Source organism: Melospiza melodia, chromosome Z, assembly GCF_035770615.1.
Source record: "Melospiza melodia melodia isolate bMelMel2 chromosome Z, bMelMel2.pri, whole genome shotgun sequence".
Taxonomy (NCBI): domain Eukaryota; kingdom Metazoa; phylum Chordata; class Aves; order Passeriformes; family Passerellidae; genus Melospiza; species Melospiza melodia.
In genome coordinates, this window is record NC_086226.1 from 71,146,806 (window position 1) to 71,163,374 (window position 16,569).

At 40.0% G+C, this 16,569-nt stretch overlaps 1 protein-coding gene across 9 annotated transcripts in view; it reads right to left on the minus strand.

Annotated features, from left to right (window-relative positions):
- Positions 1-9,916: 9,916 nt before the first annotated feature.
- The window catches only part of GRAMD2B (GRAM domain containing 2B), a 42,216-nt gene continuing 35,563 nt past the window's right edge, over positions 9,917-16,569 (minus strand). For 3 of the 9 annotated variants that reach the window (XM_063179571.1, XM_063179578.1, XM_063179573.1), the window contains exons 11-13: positions 16,386-16,473; positions 15,761-15,862; positions 11,012-14,266 (exon numbers count right to left, since the gene is read on the minus strand). In XM_063179571.1, coding sequence (XP_063035641.1) covers positions 14,086-14,266; positions 15,761-15,862; positions 16,386-16,473 — 371 coding nt within the window. In that variant the 3' untranslated portion in view covers positions 11,012-14,085. Of the gene's footprint in view, positions 15,162-15,760; positions 15,863-16,385; positions 16,474-16,569 lie in introns of all 9 variants that reach the window. The other 6 variants (XM_063179575.1, XM_063179574.1, XR_010031021.1 and 3 more) reach the window with 6 other exon arrangements.

Consider the following 16,569-nt stretch of genomic DNA (forward strand, 5'->3'; position numbering starts at 1 on the left):
TAGTAACTATGTGAAAAAGTGTAAATTACACGAGAGTAAGGAGACTTCACCTGGATTTTCTTTTGAATCACTGTCATTCTTGGTCCTGCACTAATGTGTAGGCTATGTATTGCACAAGTGTGTCCTCTTATTTCCCTAGGTGGAAGCAGAAAAATAATTAAGGCTTATAATATAGGGGTAAAATGACTTAATCACACAGAATCAAATTCTTGAGTACCAAACTGTGACTTAGTAAGGATTTTTTTTAGTATCTTCTCTTTGGTATTCCTTAATCAGCAACCATGCTGTCATGTGGTACATGCTTGGTGTTTGAAAACTAATGGAAACTAATTGCTTTCAGTGTGCAAACATCTGCTGCCACTGAAGTGTTGCTTGAAGTAAGTGTCTTGGCTCACATTTTGAACATGGTTGCCCTATGGATAGCTGGTACAAAGGTAAATACTGGTTAACAGTCTTTCATTTCTGCTAAATTATTAGCACTGATTTTCCATACAGCTGATTACTTTCCTCCAAATAATAAGAAAATGCATATGCATTTTGGACATAAAGAGCCTTTTTAAAAACCTTTGTGTTCCTCCCGGTGTCGCTGTTGGCCAGGCTAAGGCCTGCCCAAGGGCAGCCTTTGCATTTGCCAGCCAGCTGTGTAGAACACAGACCTCTTTGTCTGAATGCTTTTTATGTTCCAGTACATCTGGGACTGCTGCCTCTGAGCTAGTAATTAAATACACTCTATTCTGCAAAAGCCTCAGTTGATTAGTGCAATTGTTATATAAAACATTAACTCCAAAAGCCAAAGGTTAAAAATAATAGTGTTTCAGCCAGGAAGAACGAATGGTTTAATGCCTCCTTTACTCAGTAGTATGCTGGTGTTCTCTGGCATTACAGCTGTTTTCCTGCAGCCTGATTTCAAGATGGACTTACAAGAAACAAGCAGCTCAAGTTAGATCTCTGAATTTCAGAGAAAGGCACATCCTTTCATTACATTAGGGTCTGAAAAGCTGTCAGTGTGTGGCAATTGTGTTTCACGCTTCCCTGACACCCTCCTTACAGGTGTCCAAACCTCCTTAGCTGTGACAGCGAAGCCAACTAACATCACCTGCCTGCTTGCTGAGCAGCCTCACAGAGGGAATGAAATGGCAGCAGGTGAGTTTAAAAATGGGAGATTCAGAAGGAACAGGATAAATATAAGCTCTCTTGCTTCTAAGGATTTTTGGTTAATCCACAAACTGTTACTAAGTGGTATTGCCTCCTGTCTTCTGTGGATTTATAAGGCTACTCAGTCACTGGCCTGATTAAACTGAGCTATAATAAAACGGCTCAGTCCAATGTGGCAGCTGGACAAGAAACAAGTCTAAAAAGTGTAGCACATGCCTCTCCTTGAGTTGTAGTTTGTCTAACTAAATTTTTTACCACAACTGCTGATACTTTGTTTAACACATGTACCACAAGAAGTGTTCAGGATTCCTGTAGAATCTGAGAATATAAACCTCTTCCTAGCTCCTATTTGTCTGTATTCATGTACAACTATGTGCTTGCGTTTATGTGTGGGAGAGATGGGGGCTATCTGTTTGCCACATTCCTCTTCTCAGTTTGACTTGGATGACAGTTGATTTATGGTGTTGCTTTAAAGCAGAGCAAATAGCAGAATAAAGTTATGGTGATGTTTCATGAAACAGTGTAAGTTGAACTATGCTCTGAAGATTTGCTGTTGTTGTGAGTCCTTGTAGGTTAAAAATCCAGCATGAGGACTTTAGTTTGGCGTAACCAACACTGGCTGCCGTGACTCTGTTTTGACGGCTTATTTTCTTCTCATATTTTTTAGTTAGCTGTGTTACTGATTTATTTATTTTTCCCTGCCTGATATGCTGAAGTGACTCCCTGCAAAGTCTGAAAAGCACCTTAATTTTGCTGGAGAATATGTTGGAAGATACCAACTCATTATTAGGTGCAGAAAATGAAAGGGCCTTTAAAGTGAGGATGAGGAATTCAAAATCACCAGAAAAGATTATGAGATGCTGGTGATGGGGAAGCCAATGAGAAAGGCACAAGCAGGATTCTAGGCAGGATTTGAACTGCTGGATAATGCATTTGGAATGCTGAGAAATAACAGACTATTTTAAGTGGGAGATGGGGCAGAGTGCACAAACAAGGGTAAATTGAAAGAGTGTGGTTTTGAATATATGAAAGGATAAGAGGATTACTGTGTGAGGAAAATGCAGGGAAAGGAGCCAGATGTAGTTTAAGCTAACACATATGGCAGATGAGACATAGATAGACACATTCACCAAGGTACAGTATCACCCCAAACTTCCAAATCTGTTCAGAATTCATTGACTGAAGCATGAATCTAACAGGCTGTCAAAACTATATCTTGCAATTAAGGAAAAAACCCAGCAAGAAGACAAAGAAAGCCATCTCAGAACAGAAGAAACATTATTTTGATGGTTGTATTCCTTTTAATATGTTCTTTGCTGTAAAAATTGTCCCATTGTCATGAAGCATGCTTTGTGGGGAAAAAACCCAAGCCAAAAAAACACATCAGTCTATTTGTTCCTTGTTTTCAAAAGTCATCTCTGATGTTGCAAACCCTGCATTTCAAATCTCTGTGAGATTTATGACATCCATTGTTTGTCTAAGTACTCTGGCTTGCGTGCTGATCATATCATTTTCTCTTCCGGCTGTTCACTGCCTTCTTCTTCATGAACAAATACTGAAAGTTCACAGAAAGGGTAACTCTTCCTTGTACTTAGCCTGTGTTATTCCATGCTGTGTTATTCCTATGAGAAACAGTAAATTTGAAGAATACTTTGCACAATTCTTTTTTGAGTTCTTCACACCACAAATTTCCTAATTAAGTGAGAAGATTGTAATTCCTCAGAGTCTTAGCTTGTTTCTTTGGGATTATTTTGAAACTGGGATAAGACATTGGTATTTTGGGGCCTGCTGAATATGCAAAAGATGAATGATTTTCTTGGTTTTCAATAACTTTCAGCTACTCAGAAGACATATTTTGAATCCTGTATTTAAGCTGCTAAGAAAACTTCTTCTGCAATGTGGGTTAAAACGTGGAAGCCATGGTCTCTCACCATTTGCCTGCTGTAAATGGCACCAAGTTCTGTTGCAGAAATATAGCAGATATTATCCAAGTCAAAACAGTTAATTTTCCCCCTTAATACCTGTAGACTGACATAATAGTCTCTATAGCATCTCCACGAACTTGCTATTAAAAAAAATGTATCTCTTTCATCATTCAGTAGCTTCTCATTCCTTGGTACTGAGGGATTAATTAACTTTTGTTATGGTTCAGTAAATCATGAGAGCCGAGCCAAAATATTTGTGCTCTTTCTTCTTCTGAATTTGTACTGTTTCTGTTTGCATAATTCTGTCTAATTACTCTAGATTTGTATTTTCTGGGGATAGAGAATCTGGATCTACCAGGCCACTTAACTGAAACTCAGCATATAACTTTTTTTGTCTCTTCCACCCGGACAAGATGAGTGCAGGCCAACACACAAAAATCTGGTTCTTCCCGATCTGTTCTGAACATTTTCTTTTCAGCTTTTTCCCAGGAGAGTGGCTGCAAAAAGCTGTATTTTTCTCCAATATACTTTTCTGCTGTCCTGCTTGTTCAAGAAAAAAGCTGTCTGCGCTTTCCTGCTGCCTTTCCCTGTGGACGCCTACATCCACCCAGCTGGGGTTCCCTCCCAATTTCTCATCAGTAGGGCTGACTGCCAGGGGTCAGAGTCACCAAGAAAGGCCTCACACTGCATGAGCCTCAAATGTGATGGTTTGGCTGCAGCATATCCAGACTGCCGGGCGAGAGCAATCCAGGAGCGTCTTGGGCTGAGTGGGGTCTGCTCCTGCCTACAAGATTTCCAGAGGAATCACTATTGCTCCACAGCCACACAGTGCAGTGACAGATTTCTGTATGAAGAGAGTTCCTTTACAGAGATGTGGTCAGAGCATTGCAGAAGAAGATTTTGGCTTGTGCGTTGAACAGGGGCTGACCAGGATCTTGGTTACCCTGTTGCCTCATCCTGCTGTTTTCCACACAGGGCATGTGCTCCCCTCTGAATCAGTGCTGTTCTCTCTGTGGCCCACCAAAAAGACGGCACCTTTTGCTGTCCCAAAGCGTTTGTCAGCCTAATTTGGTAAGTTTTCTTTGTGCTAGGACAGGGAATCTAACAAAATTTTGCTGCAACTGTTTTCTTTTTTGTCTAGGGATGTGTATGATGGTCCTACTCAACCTTGGCCTCAGCATAGGAAAGTGCTGCTAAAAGGGAAATAGACACCTAAAGCAGCCTCTTCCCCATCTACCCATAAGATATGAAAGTAATATTCTCATAATTTCTAGTTCCACATTCCTCTGCCAAACTGATTACTCAGATGTTCTAATTTGTTTAGCAAAGCTGATGCAGCAAAGGTGATGCAACATGCCCTTGCGATATGAACTTTGCACAAAATAACTCCAGCTGATTTTCCAGGAAGAAAATAAGGGACACTGCACCACAGGTGTACCAGTAGGGATGGGAAGCAGCAGCACATGATCAGTAAGGCAGTGATGGTAGGGTGACAGCAATACTGGTTTGTAAGGAAAGCAGCCGCTGGCAGGTTGGACAAGAGTCACAACTGAATTAAGTGCTTAATGGCAGAGAGGAGAGACACGTGCAAGAATCTGAAGAGACTTAGGCAGATGAATGACTAAAACCTTAAGGACGAGACACTGCTGATTTTTTTACATTAATTTTTAATCTCAGGAAAGACACCAGAGTTGTGTAGAAGCCTAACTTATTGCTGCTGACAGATCTGGCCCATTGTCTGTGGCCGTAGCTCTCTGGTGAAGCACACAGGTAGAGGACAGGTCAGCAGAGAACTCACCTCAGAATATTCTTGCCAATATTCTTGCCAAGTTTCCAGTGTTGCTTCATATTACATCGAATACAATTAGAGAAACAATAGAGGAAAAAAAGTTGCAATGTCAGCAAAGCTCCTAAAGCACTATTTTATACATCGCCCAACATGCCTGCATTTGATACTAGGCTCTTTTACAGACCCTTATCCATATCTCTGGTGGAAAATTAACTGGTTTTGGATGGGTTACTATTAAGAAGATCACCTTTTGGATCCAACATATGGTAGAGCAACATGGGAAATCGAGGCAGAGGATGGCCTATAAACAGAAGAAGGGAGCAGCTAAATACTACAGCTCTCAGTATTCAGCTACAAGCAGTCTCATATCCTTAGCCCTACACCTAACACAAATCTTGTACTTTTTTAGTTCAATTAGACCCCAACCCACAAACTGTTTTTGTGGTAGCATTTACTGTGATGGTCAAAGAGTGATTGCAGAATCAGAAATCCATAAAGAGACTTGGAAAAGAAGTGTGGAAGATGTGTTCATACAATCACAAACTTGGTCTTTCACACAGCATTCCTACAGCCATTACTATTGATCAGAGTCTTTAGAAGTGTGACCATTTTCAAGTCAGCTAATGTAGATTATATTGTTTTCTTCATGTGTGTTGTCATTGGCATCGCTTAAACAGTTTCTGTAAAAAACATAGAAGGACATCTCTTCATGTCAGTATCATAAGCCAGTGCTGAGGCATTTAAGTTTCATGATCCATTTGTGAGAGGTCTGTGGATCTTTATGTGTGTAGTGGAAACAGCTGTTAGTACAAGCTGATTTTCCTCCCACTTTGCCTTTGCCCTGGAATGAGCCCATGTGTGCACACTGCCAGGATAGCAAGCTTGAAGTGCAGGAAGAATTCAGAGCTAGTTTTTGTCCTGCATGCCAGATCCAGCATGTAAGGTTATAATTAAGTTACTCATTACCTTTTCTTCTTGGAGGGAGCCTTTATCCATCTACCTGAGATAGTGTGAAGAGCTGATTTTTAATTTAGTACTTGACAGCACATTGCAATGACTTTCCTGTAATCTCCTGCTAAAATGCCTAGTCAGTGGAAAATTACCTTATCAATACCATTAAGTGAGAACAGAAGTTGAAGGAGCCTTTATTGTACAGTTCAAAGTACCTGCATTGCCAAAGACTATAAAATCCTTTTTATAAAGCTTAATGTAGAACATCACACCTCCAGAACATGATGTAGCTACTACATCATCATGACATGATCTTGCTGTTTATGTAAAGCAATATGTAAAGCAAATTTTAAAAGATACCTTTCCCTAAAGGTATCTTTAAATAATGAACATTTAAGCAGTTTCCTAATGGATTTAGTACAGAAAGTGGAAAAATAAAAAACTCACACAGACAGTAAAATACATCAGTAGAAGTGCTACCCACAGTGGACAAATTTAAAAAACAATCAGGTGGAAGAGCTATCCAGACTGAACTCATGGAGGCTGGCAGGGCAGGACAATCTTTTCTACAACAACTCTCTTCAAGAACTTGAACTAATTTCCAAGGTCATTAGCACAGGTATTTACTTAGTGAACAGACATCCAACTCAGGGTCAACTTTTCGGCACAAATACTGTCGAATGTGGGGAAAATAGATAAAGTGATTCAAGCAAAGTATTTGTCACTTCAGTAGGGGATAACTGGAATACTCTTGTCCATTTTGTATGTGAAACATAGTCTCGGGAAAGGCTTCACTGACATACCTTGAATTCTTGCTCAAAGTCTATTTGCTAAGGGGCTGCATCCTGACCCCTCGTTTGTAAATTATAATAGATAAGAAACTAGGCAGAGGAGAAAAAAACCTGCTTCAGTTTATCATACTAACCCTGCTAGTATCCTCTCATAGCACACTTCTAATCAGTTCCTTCTTGGGGTCATCCCTTTGAGGGTACTACAAATAGCCAAGTGTAATCACGGTCTTGTAGACGCTAAATCTAGGCTTTGTCACCCCAATAATTTGAGATTTAATCCAAGACGAGTAGGCATAGTCTCACTGGCCAGTTTGACTAAATGGAAACTTGAGGGTAAGTAGGTGCCACCAGGAAGAAGACCAGAAGGTCTGAAACAACAGTAAAAGTGAAATGCCTATATTTTGGACAGGATTAGTGACAGGCATGACAACATTCCATGAAGCTCAGGGAATAAACTCTCACACGCAGAGAGTGTGAGAGATTCTGTAGATTCTGTATTGCTTTAGATTCTTCTGTAGATTCTACATTGCTTTATTGTTTGTATTTGACTGATTTTTTGTTAAAATCCAGACTGGCTTGTGATAAACAGGGAGTAACTTTAGATGCATTTAAATGAAATTTACTGACTTACATTTTTGTGGCTGTTCAGTGAAAAACAGGATATTATGAAGCTCTACATTCATAAAATGATACTACACCGATTTTAAAACCCAAGAAGGCAAAAACCCATCCCTTTTGTAAAGTCTCATTACATGCAACCACGTTTAGCAGAACGGTCCACTGGGTTCAAACCATAAACCTAGAAGCGTCAAATGAGATGAGTCAATTTTCCCTCTTGAGCAAATTTGCCTGTCAGACTCAGATAGTCTCACCAGGGAAACTGAAAAGCAGGTGCTGGTAAAATCCTTTCAAATGACATTATTCCTCTGTTGTTTATAGAAGCATACACACAGGCACTGAACACAAAAAGAACTGTTTGCTCAGTGTCACTGTTTGCTCAGTTTTCTGTCTAAACAGCCAGCTTTTTCTGATCATTACTGCATGTCACACCTGCTCTGTAAATGCAAAATCTCCTATGTGTTTGGGAATAACACCTCACTTGCAATAGCCTGAACCAGCTGAGCAGTAGCCTACAAAGGCCTGGGTATCAGCAACCTGGATATTTCTTTATCATTTGTCAACTGACTATGAGGTGGAAACATGGAAATGAAAGTGCAGATGTAGCAGGAAGCAGAAAGCATTACCACACACCTGTACAAAGGTTCACATGCAAGAAGTTAATAATATTAAAGTCAGACATACTCAGACAAAAACACAGGCAAAACTGTTTGTCTTTCCTGCAAATGCTAACGGGACCTACTACTGTTGAGAGGGGAGGCTTTCAGCTGATCGTAGAGTGCCAGCTGCATCCTTCACACCAACAGCACCATAAATTTCATACCTTGATACCTTGACAGAAAACTAATTCAACAACCCCTCAATCCAAATAGCCATTACAAATCCTCATTACGTTTTTCACTAACCAACTAGAGAAAAAACAAGTGATGTGTCCCTCTGGCCTTCCATCTTCAACTTAAAGCATCTCCCCAGAACCTGGCACTAGCAATCACTAGTCCTGCACGGCTAGTAGAACCCAGCTGTTTTTCTTGTTTGTTTTTCTTCTTTGTTTTCAGCCTCTGTGCTGAGGTAGACAAAGGTAGACAAAGCTGGAGAAACAAACACACAAGAAATTTTAAAACCGTCTTTTAAAAGCAGATTTCTATGCGGTCTATGCAGCAAATTATAAATAATTGCTACTGAGAGTGTGTGCTAAGAATTTTGTCTGCATTTTTGATTTCCCTATAGTCACACCTTTCCCATCTACTACTGCAAACTCGCACTTTTGCCAAAAGGCAAAGCCCCTCCTCGTTGCCTTTGTATGCACTACCTGCCACAGATACTGGAACAAGTCTCCTTGCTCTTTAACAGACTCCCAGCCTTGGGGGAAGCAGCTTTTCCTTGCTTATCCCTGCTGCTAGTACTTCCCTCCCAAACACTGGGGCCAACCCCCTCCATCCCAAGCCCAAAAGCCTAAATCACAGGATTTAAATGACTCCTCTCCCTTCTAAGCTTCCTCCACGCGGGGCTCCCTGGGGTGCCTGAACACTGCAGGCTGCCCACCCCTGCCCTGGTGCCCGAAGAGTGTGACATCCTGAGCCCTCCTCCTGCTCCCTCTAGGGAAAGGGGGAGTGAGGGCAGCACAGGGGCCAGGGCAGGGGTCACACAGAACTGTGCCACTGCGCTCATGTGGCTGCTGTGCCTCAATTGTCACAATGCAATCCTTTCTCTGGAGCACAGCTCACCTTCCTGCGTTAGGAGGACGCTGTTACACCTTTGTGCAGACTCGCCTCCCTCGGCATGCTGCTGCTGCAGGCTAAAGGGCACACACCCAACCTCTGATTGCTGATTCCATACAGTAATTATTGTGTTCCATATGGCTAATGATAAGGCCTTAGCCTGCCTGATTCACTTAAGGCACCTATCAAATACTATCTCTCTCCCCGTTCTCCTGTAGAAAAGCACAGACTTGACAATGTAAGGTAAGTAAAAGGCTAACTCAGTTCAGCTGCTGGAAAAAACCAAGTCTTCTTGTAGTTCCTTTGATAAAAGTGACTCATGGCATCAATTTTTCAACCACAGAGCTAGAGACTTCTGATAGAGAATTAAAGGGAGGGAACAAGAGAAGGTAGAGGACGAGGTGAGAGTCCAAAACATTACATAAGCTGTGCAACTGTAGTGGAAAGTAGGGGGAAAAATGGAAAAAACCCAAATTTTTTTCAACATTTTTCTTGTGAAGCTGAGTTTTCCAATAAAGTCACAATAGCTGAGGAAGCAAAAGCAGGTATTTCAATAGGGAGAACAGTCAAATCTCAATAATTTCTTACATACTGTACTCATGAGGAATCTTGAGCCAGGCAGGCATGTTAGAGCCCTCAGAGCCCTCAAAGCTGCCTCGGCATTCTGATACCCATCCAATATCCTCCAAGGAGGAAACTTGAGAAAACTGAGGAACTTGAGAAAACCATTAACATGTCCCCAAAACTCTGGGGGCCGAATTTGCTCTTACTGTTGTCATTGAGATCCAGAAAGAAGTCACACACAATGGAGTCAGAGGAAGGACTGAAGCAGGATGCAGTTCCTAACCCCTTGTGTTGAGTGCTGGGTTTTGCATAAACTGTACCACGAGATATATGCCTCATGAACATCACATTTGACTAAAACTGATGGATGGACTTGGGTTCATCCAAATTATAGTACTGAGTCACTGGTTTTAAAAAAGTTTATTTAAACAAAGTAGGTACATTTCACAGAAATGGTTATAAAATGCATAGCATATTATAAACAATACTGTTACTTCACAGATAGTAGTTATTATCCTAAATATTGCTTTTTAAAAACTAATGAGCCTGCTTGGTGAATCAGAAAGCTAAAAATCCCCATCTTAGGCACTCTGGAAAAAACCAGTATGTGATACAATGAAGCAGGTGTCCACTTTTTCATTCACTCTACTGATTGTTTGTATTGCTGCACCATTAATTTGCCTGTTCTCATTACATGGAAATATCCAGTCCCTGGAGTCACATGCCAAGACCAGATTTCCATTTACTGCACTACAAATTGCACTTGCTCAGCCAACCAAAACCCCATGAACTCCAAGGAAAGCTGACTGAGGATCTTCACACTGATTAACTTAAAGGACAGAGACCACATGAGTGGACAGAAAACAAGCAGTTTTTCCAAGTTGTGCAGGTGTGTCACACCCATATTGCTATTCATAAACAACTTGATTGCAAATTGGCAAGTCCATACAGATTTCAGGCATGACTTCAATGGAACCTGAATGCCCAGTAGAAACAGACCTTACCCTCAGTGGTGATACGGTGTCACAAAAAGCAGACTTGAGCCTTTTTACAGCACTGGACAACTGAGCAGACCTCAAACATTCACGACAGCATACCCAAACACAGAGGCATCTGTTTTCATCAAGGTGCAGAGAAGTAAGTAAAAATGAAGAGCACAGCACCAATCCATTATCATAGCTAAAACAGATACCTGCTCATTCACACAACACTTCAGTACATGAATCATGGCTGACATTGTTCACGTATATACTTGTATGACAATAGGCATAAAGTAAATGTTGAGGTAAAAGGATATGCACTCTAAAAATCAAGCAAGCTATAAAATCCATTAATTCACACACAACAGAGAAAGAAAAATCCCCACATTTTTAAAACATAGATACAGGTAGACCAAACCATATGTTTGCAAAATATATAGATACATGCTGAAGAATCAACAGACTTTTTTGCATTATTACATGAGCTTTACAGTAGTTTAAGCTTGGCTTGGACTGAAAATAAAGAAGCTTGAACTCTGGCCAGCAGAGCTCCTTTGGAACAGTTTGTCAAGACAGAAGAATGAGGTCTGAAGCAGTCCAAGAACACTGATGTTTCATTCACCATCTTCAAGTAGTTTTTGTAAGTTGCTCTGTATCTTAGAAAAAGAGAGGGAAAGAGTTGTGAGGCAAGAAGTGTTACACTGCATTTTAAATTAAAAAAAATATCAAGACATACTCTTCAATATACTCTGTCTGCATGTTAATTCTGTCACACCTTTTCATACCTCTGGTATTCCTGTTAAATGCTTCCCTTTTTGTAAGTGTAATAAAAGTGCATCAAATGTAACACTTAGACAATCAACCAGCAAGTTTCATATAATGAATATCCTCTGAAATTTTCTCCTATAGATTGCCTCCACCATTAGTCATAAGACAGAAATAAAAATCAGAACTAGAAAGCAATGGGACAAGAAAATGAATTATTTTCACCTTGATCAAAATCCAGTAAAAGCCTCAAACTTCCAAGTCATAGCTCTATGGCTAAATGGATAATTCAAATAGTTTTTTAACAGCTTCAGCCATGATACATGCACAGTAAAGTACAGTCTTGTAACCATTAGCAGACATGTCCCATTTACCAGGTTCAGTGAACTGATTGTGGACTATCTTCCTTTAGCTGCAATGAAAGTATTCTCAGCCAGTTGCATCCTCCAGAATAATTTGAACAGATCTATTTTTACACAGCCTATTTACCCACTTTTCATCTCCTTGTCCTTAAAAGCAGAGAGGAGGGAATAGAGTGGGTCACATCCCCAGACACACACATTCTCAGTATCTCAGTATCTTAGTAACTCGCTGGCACTGGTAACAGATTTAGTCACAGCTACTTTCAGGCTTTAATTTGAGGAGCCACTGTACTTCCTGTTCAAAGATACCACTTTTCAGTCCTACATCATGATTTCCATCCCAGATGCACACCTTTCTCAAGAAGGATGTTTTGAGGAAAGGGAAACACTAAGAAGCACCTAATTTTATGAGAGTTGCTTAACATGTAAACAGGAATTTCCTTTTAGCTTGGTAAGTTAGTGTAAGGGAATGAGTAATATTAGGCCACATTTTCCCTCCCACAATTTAATGCTTTATCCTTTGACAGACACGCTGCATTTTAACAAGCTGCTAAATGCAATTAAAAGCCAAGTTAGCAGAATTCTGCTAAACAATGGCAGTTCCTTGACTCCAAGTATGAAGTAGAACTTGTAAAAATCACAAGGTCGCACAGAAAGAATCATTGCTACATATTTGTGCATTAACCAATTTTTAACTGCAGAGTAATTTTTAGTTTTTAATCTAGATAATCTCAGTGCTCCAGTTTACAGCGCTGTGGTCACAGGGAAAGTAAGGGAAGACATGACAAGTTATACTAGAACATGTATGCTCCCTTTGCAGCTGCAGCCACTTTTCACTAAGGCATATGAAACTGGTAAACAACTGCAGCAACTTTGCTCAGAGAACAAAAAGCTGTCAGATTTCTAACCACTGCTCATCTAGATTAGAACAGGATGTGGCAATATGCAGCTACAGGCAATTCTGATTTAGCTTGTATGCAGAGGACTTCTTCACCCTGAATATCTGGCAGATAAAGGTAAGTCTTTAAGGCTCCAATCCTGTAGACATGAAATAAAGAAAGCAAGACACTAAACAAAAAATGCACACCACTTAAGACTTAGTTCAGGACAGAAGGTCACTTCTCTGGGAACAGCTGAATGACCTAACCATCCAGCTGTCCATTACTGTCTCCAAGCAGAGACTATATAAGGGAGTGGGACAGTGCCTAGCCTTGTTGCAGAGGGCTGGCTGGCTGGCTGGCTTCCCACTGAAATGAGGTCTCCTATGAACCATCTTGCCAGCCTGTCCCAGACAGCCAGAAAGCAGTAACCTCTTAAATGACCTAATTTGGCAGAAGACTGTATCTGGTAACCATCTGGTTACCAGAGCATTTTTCCTTTGTATTCACACTGTTATTGTCCAGAAAATACAGAGGGGTTAAGCCAGCATTACTCTATATTTTCATAGCCAAGAGAGCAACGATGTGGGGGAAGAAACCCATTTTTGGCACTATTTCTAAAACCTATACCATACATGTAAACAGTGATATTTTATATTCTTAGCTTTATGCTATTTGAAAAATTTGGTTTGGAGGAAAAAAGGCACTGAAAGACTTTGGCACAGACTCAGTTTTAGAAACAGAGGCAAAAATACCCCATGTGACTTAAGCACAAAGGAATTCAAGTAACTTTTGGTTTCGTTCCACTAGTGCTTTTGTCATGTTCTGCCTGTGTATGTGTACCCAACACACAGCATTTCACCCACCTGTACTGGGTGCATTTGTCAAGGTTTGGGGGCAGGTGGGGCAAGGTCTGCAGGGGCAGCAGCAGTGTGCCAGGGCCAGGGGCTGCCCTGTGCTGGGCACAACCATTCCAACAGCATCCAGCAGACCCACGCCACGGCACAGCCACAAGAGCAGTGGAGTCTCTGGTAAAGTGTTTTAGAAAGGGGAAAAACACCAAATAAGGAAATAAGGTCTGCACACCCACTTGTTTTGCATAGGCTTCCAATTTAAGTCACCAAATATGTTTAGTTTTCCAATTAGAGAATGGTAAAAAGCAAGAGTCAGGTACAGGGAACTGCACAACAGGTGCAGCAGCATTGGTGTTACTGGAATAAAACAAGCAGATCTCAGCCACTCTGTGTGAAGAAGCTGACTGCATATGTAAGCAAGCACCGCTTTTCTTAATCAAAACTCCTAACAAGCCCCAAACAGAAAAATTAATCAAATACCAATAAAGGCTGATTTTAAAATCCTTAGCCCTGATGGACTAAAAAAAAAAAGAAAAAAAACCAGTTGAGATGACTACATAATGCAATAATCACCCTGAAGTGTCTGCCTCAGGGACACTTGGCCTGGTTATAAGCTTCGGTTCAAGGCAAAGCTTTTACACATACCAATGTTTATATTAGGGTTAATTTATAGTCTGAAAACTAGTTCTTTGTCTAGGAAAACATGCCACCTTTTGGTATCAAATTTGGGGTAACTCACCACTTTTCAAGATACAAGATCATAGAAACACAGCAAGAACTTGATGGGTCTATCAGCATTTGCATTATATCATACAATGTTACCTTTTCCAATTTTCTAAGATTAGCAGTTAACTCATCACAAAAGGCATCAGCATTAATTTGCAGGTGAGATCCCAAATCTTGGTGCACTTGATGTCTGTCAAATAGAATGAAAAAGTTAAGTGTGACAGACTCAAAAAATGAGGAAAACAGAACTGGACACACATGTAGATGGCAACAGTGCCAAAATTGTAAACTGTACTAGTTTACGGAAATCTCATTCTCCAGAAGTCTGGATAGAACACTTTTGAGCTATTTCCCCTGAAAAGTTCTGTAAGTTCCACATCCTGTGACTTGGAGGAAATTGGAAAGCCCAAGCCCTTGACACTGCAGAAGTGCACATTAGATCTTCCTTCCTGTATCTTGTACTGTTTGGGATCAGAGCAACAAAATCAGGACTGTCTTGTGTTAGTGTTTCTGAAGAGGGATACAGTATCCTGCTAATAAAAATATGCCAGAAGTGAGAAAAAAGGCTTTTGACATTGCTTAATATGTGGGACAGGTTTACCCCACTTCTTGGATTATAAAATGGTAAAATTTAAAATCAAGGCTGCATAGATAGAGCATCATTTCCTTCTATCCCTTTTTTAATGAAGAACCTAGCTCTGTCTTCTGACACATGCATACAAATCCTACTGCTTTCCACAGATGACAGCTGAGACCAGTTGGATCATAAACAGCACAGTCATTGTTTGATATGACCACAAGTGCAATGTCAGAGTGACCTGTTTTGTCATGGATGGGTAATCAAAGAAAGCTGAATTTAAAAGCACACTTATGTAAGAGTTTGCTAAATTTGAACCACTTTATAAACAGTTCCACCATGCCTGAGTCAGCTCTGTCTTGAATTTTATTTTTCCCTTCTCTTTTCCACATGGTGCTTTTCCAGCAGTCATCATTTCCACTCATGTTGCATGTGGCTGCAGGTTTTGCACTGAGTTTATAAATGACTTTCAAAGCCATATTTTTCAGAGCAGCTCAGGGAAAAAAATCTGTTATAAGAAGGGGAGAAGAGTTAATGCAAAAATCAATAAACTGATTAGTATTCTTAGCAGTATCCAGTTTAACTTCCAAAGACAAGAGCAGGGAGCCCATACAGCTTATAGACGCAAACTATTCTGGGAAAAAAACACATACCTCTGCACTGCTGCTCCATTTAATGTTTGCATATTCCTATTTATGCAACATGGAGACAAAAAAACATCCAAAAAAACTAACTGCAGGGGCAGATGACAGCCATGACTTCAGCTACAGAAAGGAATTATTTATGTAACTATGGTCCCTTTCCCTATTTCCTCTTCAAATATACAGACACCTGTCCCTTGGTGTGTTTGGATTTTGCTTTGGTTTGTTTTTCTATTGTGGGGTTTTTTATTTCAGAAAGACAGGATATGAGTTTCTAAATGGTATATAGACAACACAAAGCTTTATACAAGCAAAACACATGTATTAGCTCAAAGAGCATGAAGTATGATTCTAATATACTATGCAAATGACACTAAGACTGAAGACAGAAGTTACACCTTTTTCATGGAATCACTGCTCTGGAAAAAGATTCAAATCCCCAATATTTTTCCAGAGTTTATCTTACTCCTTAATATGTGAATCAAAGGCTGTCATGGACATAAGGCGTTCCTCCAGGACACTGATTTTATATCTCATGTAGAAGGTAGAAAGTATTAAAACACAAACACTGTAAGAGAGAAAAATAAAGTGTATCAGTTAAGGAAACTTTAGCGGCACCTGACAAATTCGTTGTTAAAAGCCATTTAAATTATTACTTGCACAGGTTCAATAATAAAGGTATTGTTCTTAGAAACATTTCAGGAATAGCATCAATGGCATTCAGACAGTTATGAAAATCTCAGACCTGAGTATGTGTTTGCTAAATGACATGCAAAAGTCCTCTGCATGCAAAAGAACCTTTGCAAGTACTTAAACACTTTTAAAATTTTCTGAATGGAAAGACTCTTTGCTTTTAAAAGTAAATGGCCAGTTAAGTATAAGCCTGATGCAGCAGGCTTATATAGATATATGTACATATGTACGTATGTACGTATGTATATACACATTTCTGGGAAGTATAAAAGCCACAATTCCCAATAATTTCCTTTTCTCAAGTAAAGCTTAGATTATATCAATCATGCTTACATTATATCAATCCTGTAAACATAAGAAAATCCTAGTTTTTGACAATCTTGTTATTGCTAACTTACAGAATTGCATAAAATACAAGTACATGGTTCAGAGATAAGATCTTCTGGGACTTCACTTTGTGGAGGAACCTGAAGGCTTCAGAGTGGCCTGCAAGGGAAAGAACCAAGTCTTACTTTGAGCAGAGCAGACCACAGAATATAAACAGTGTTTTGAGGAATGCAACAGATAATGTAGAGGGAGAAG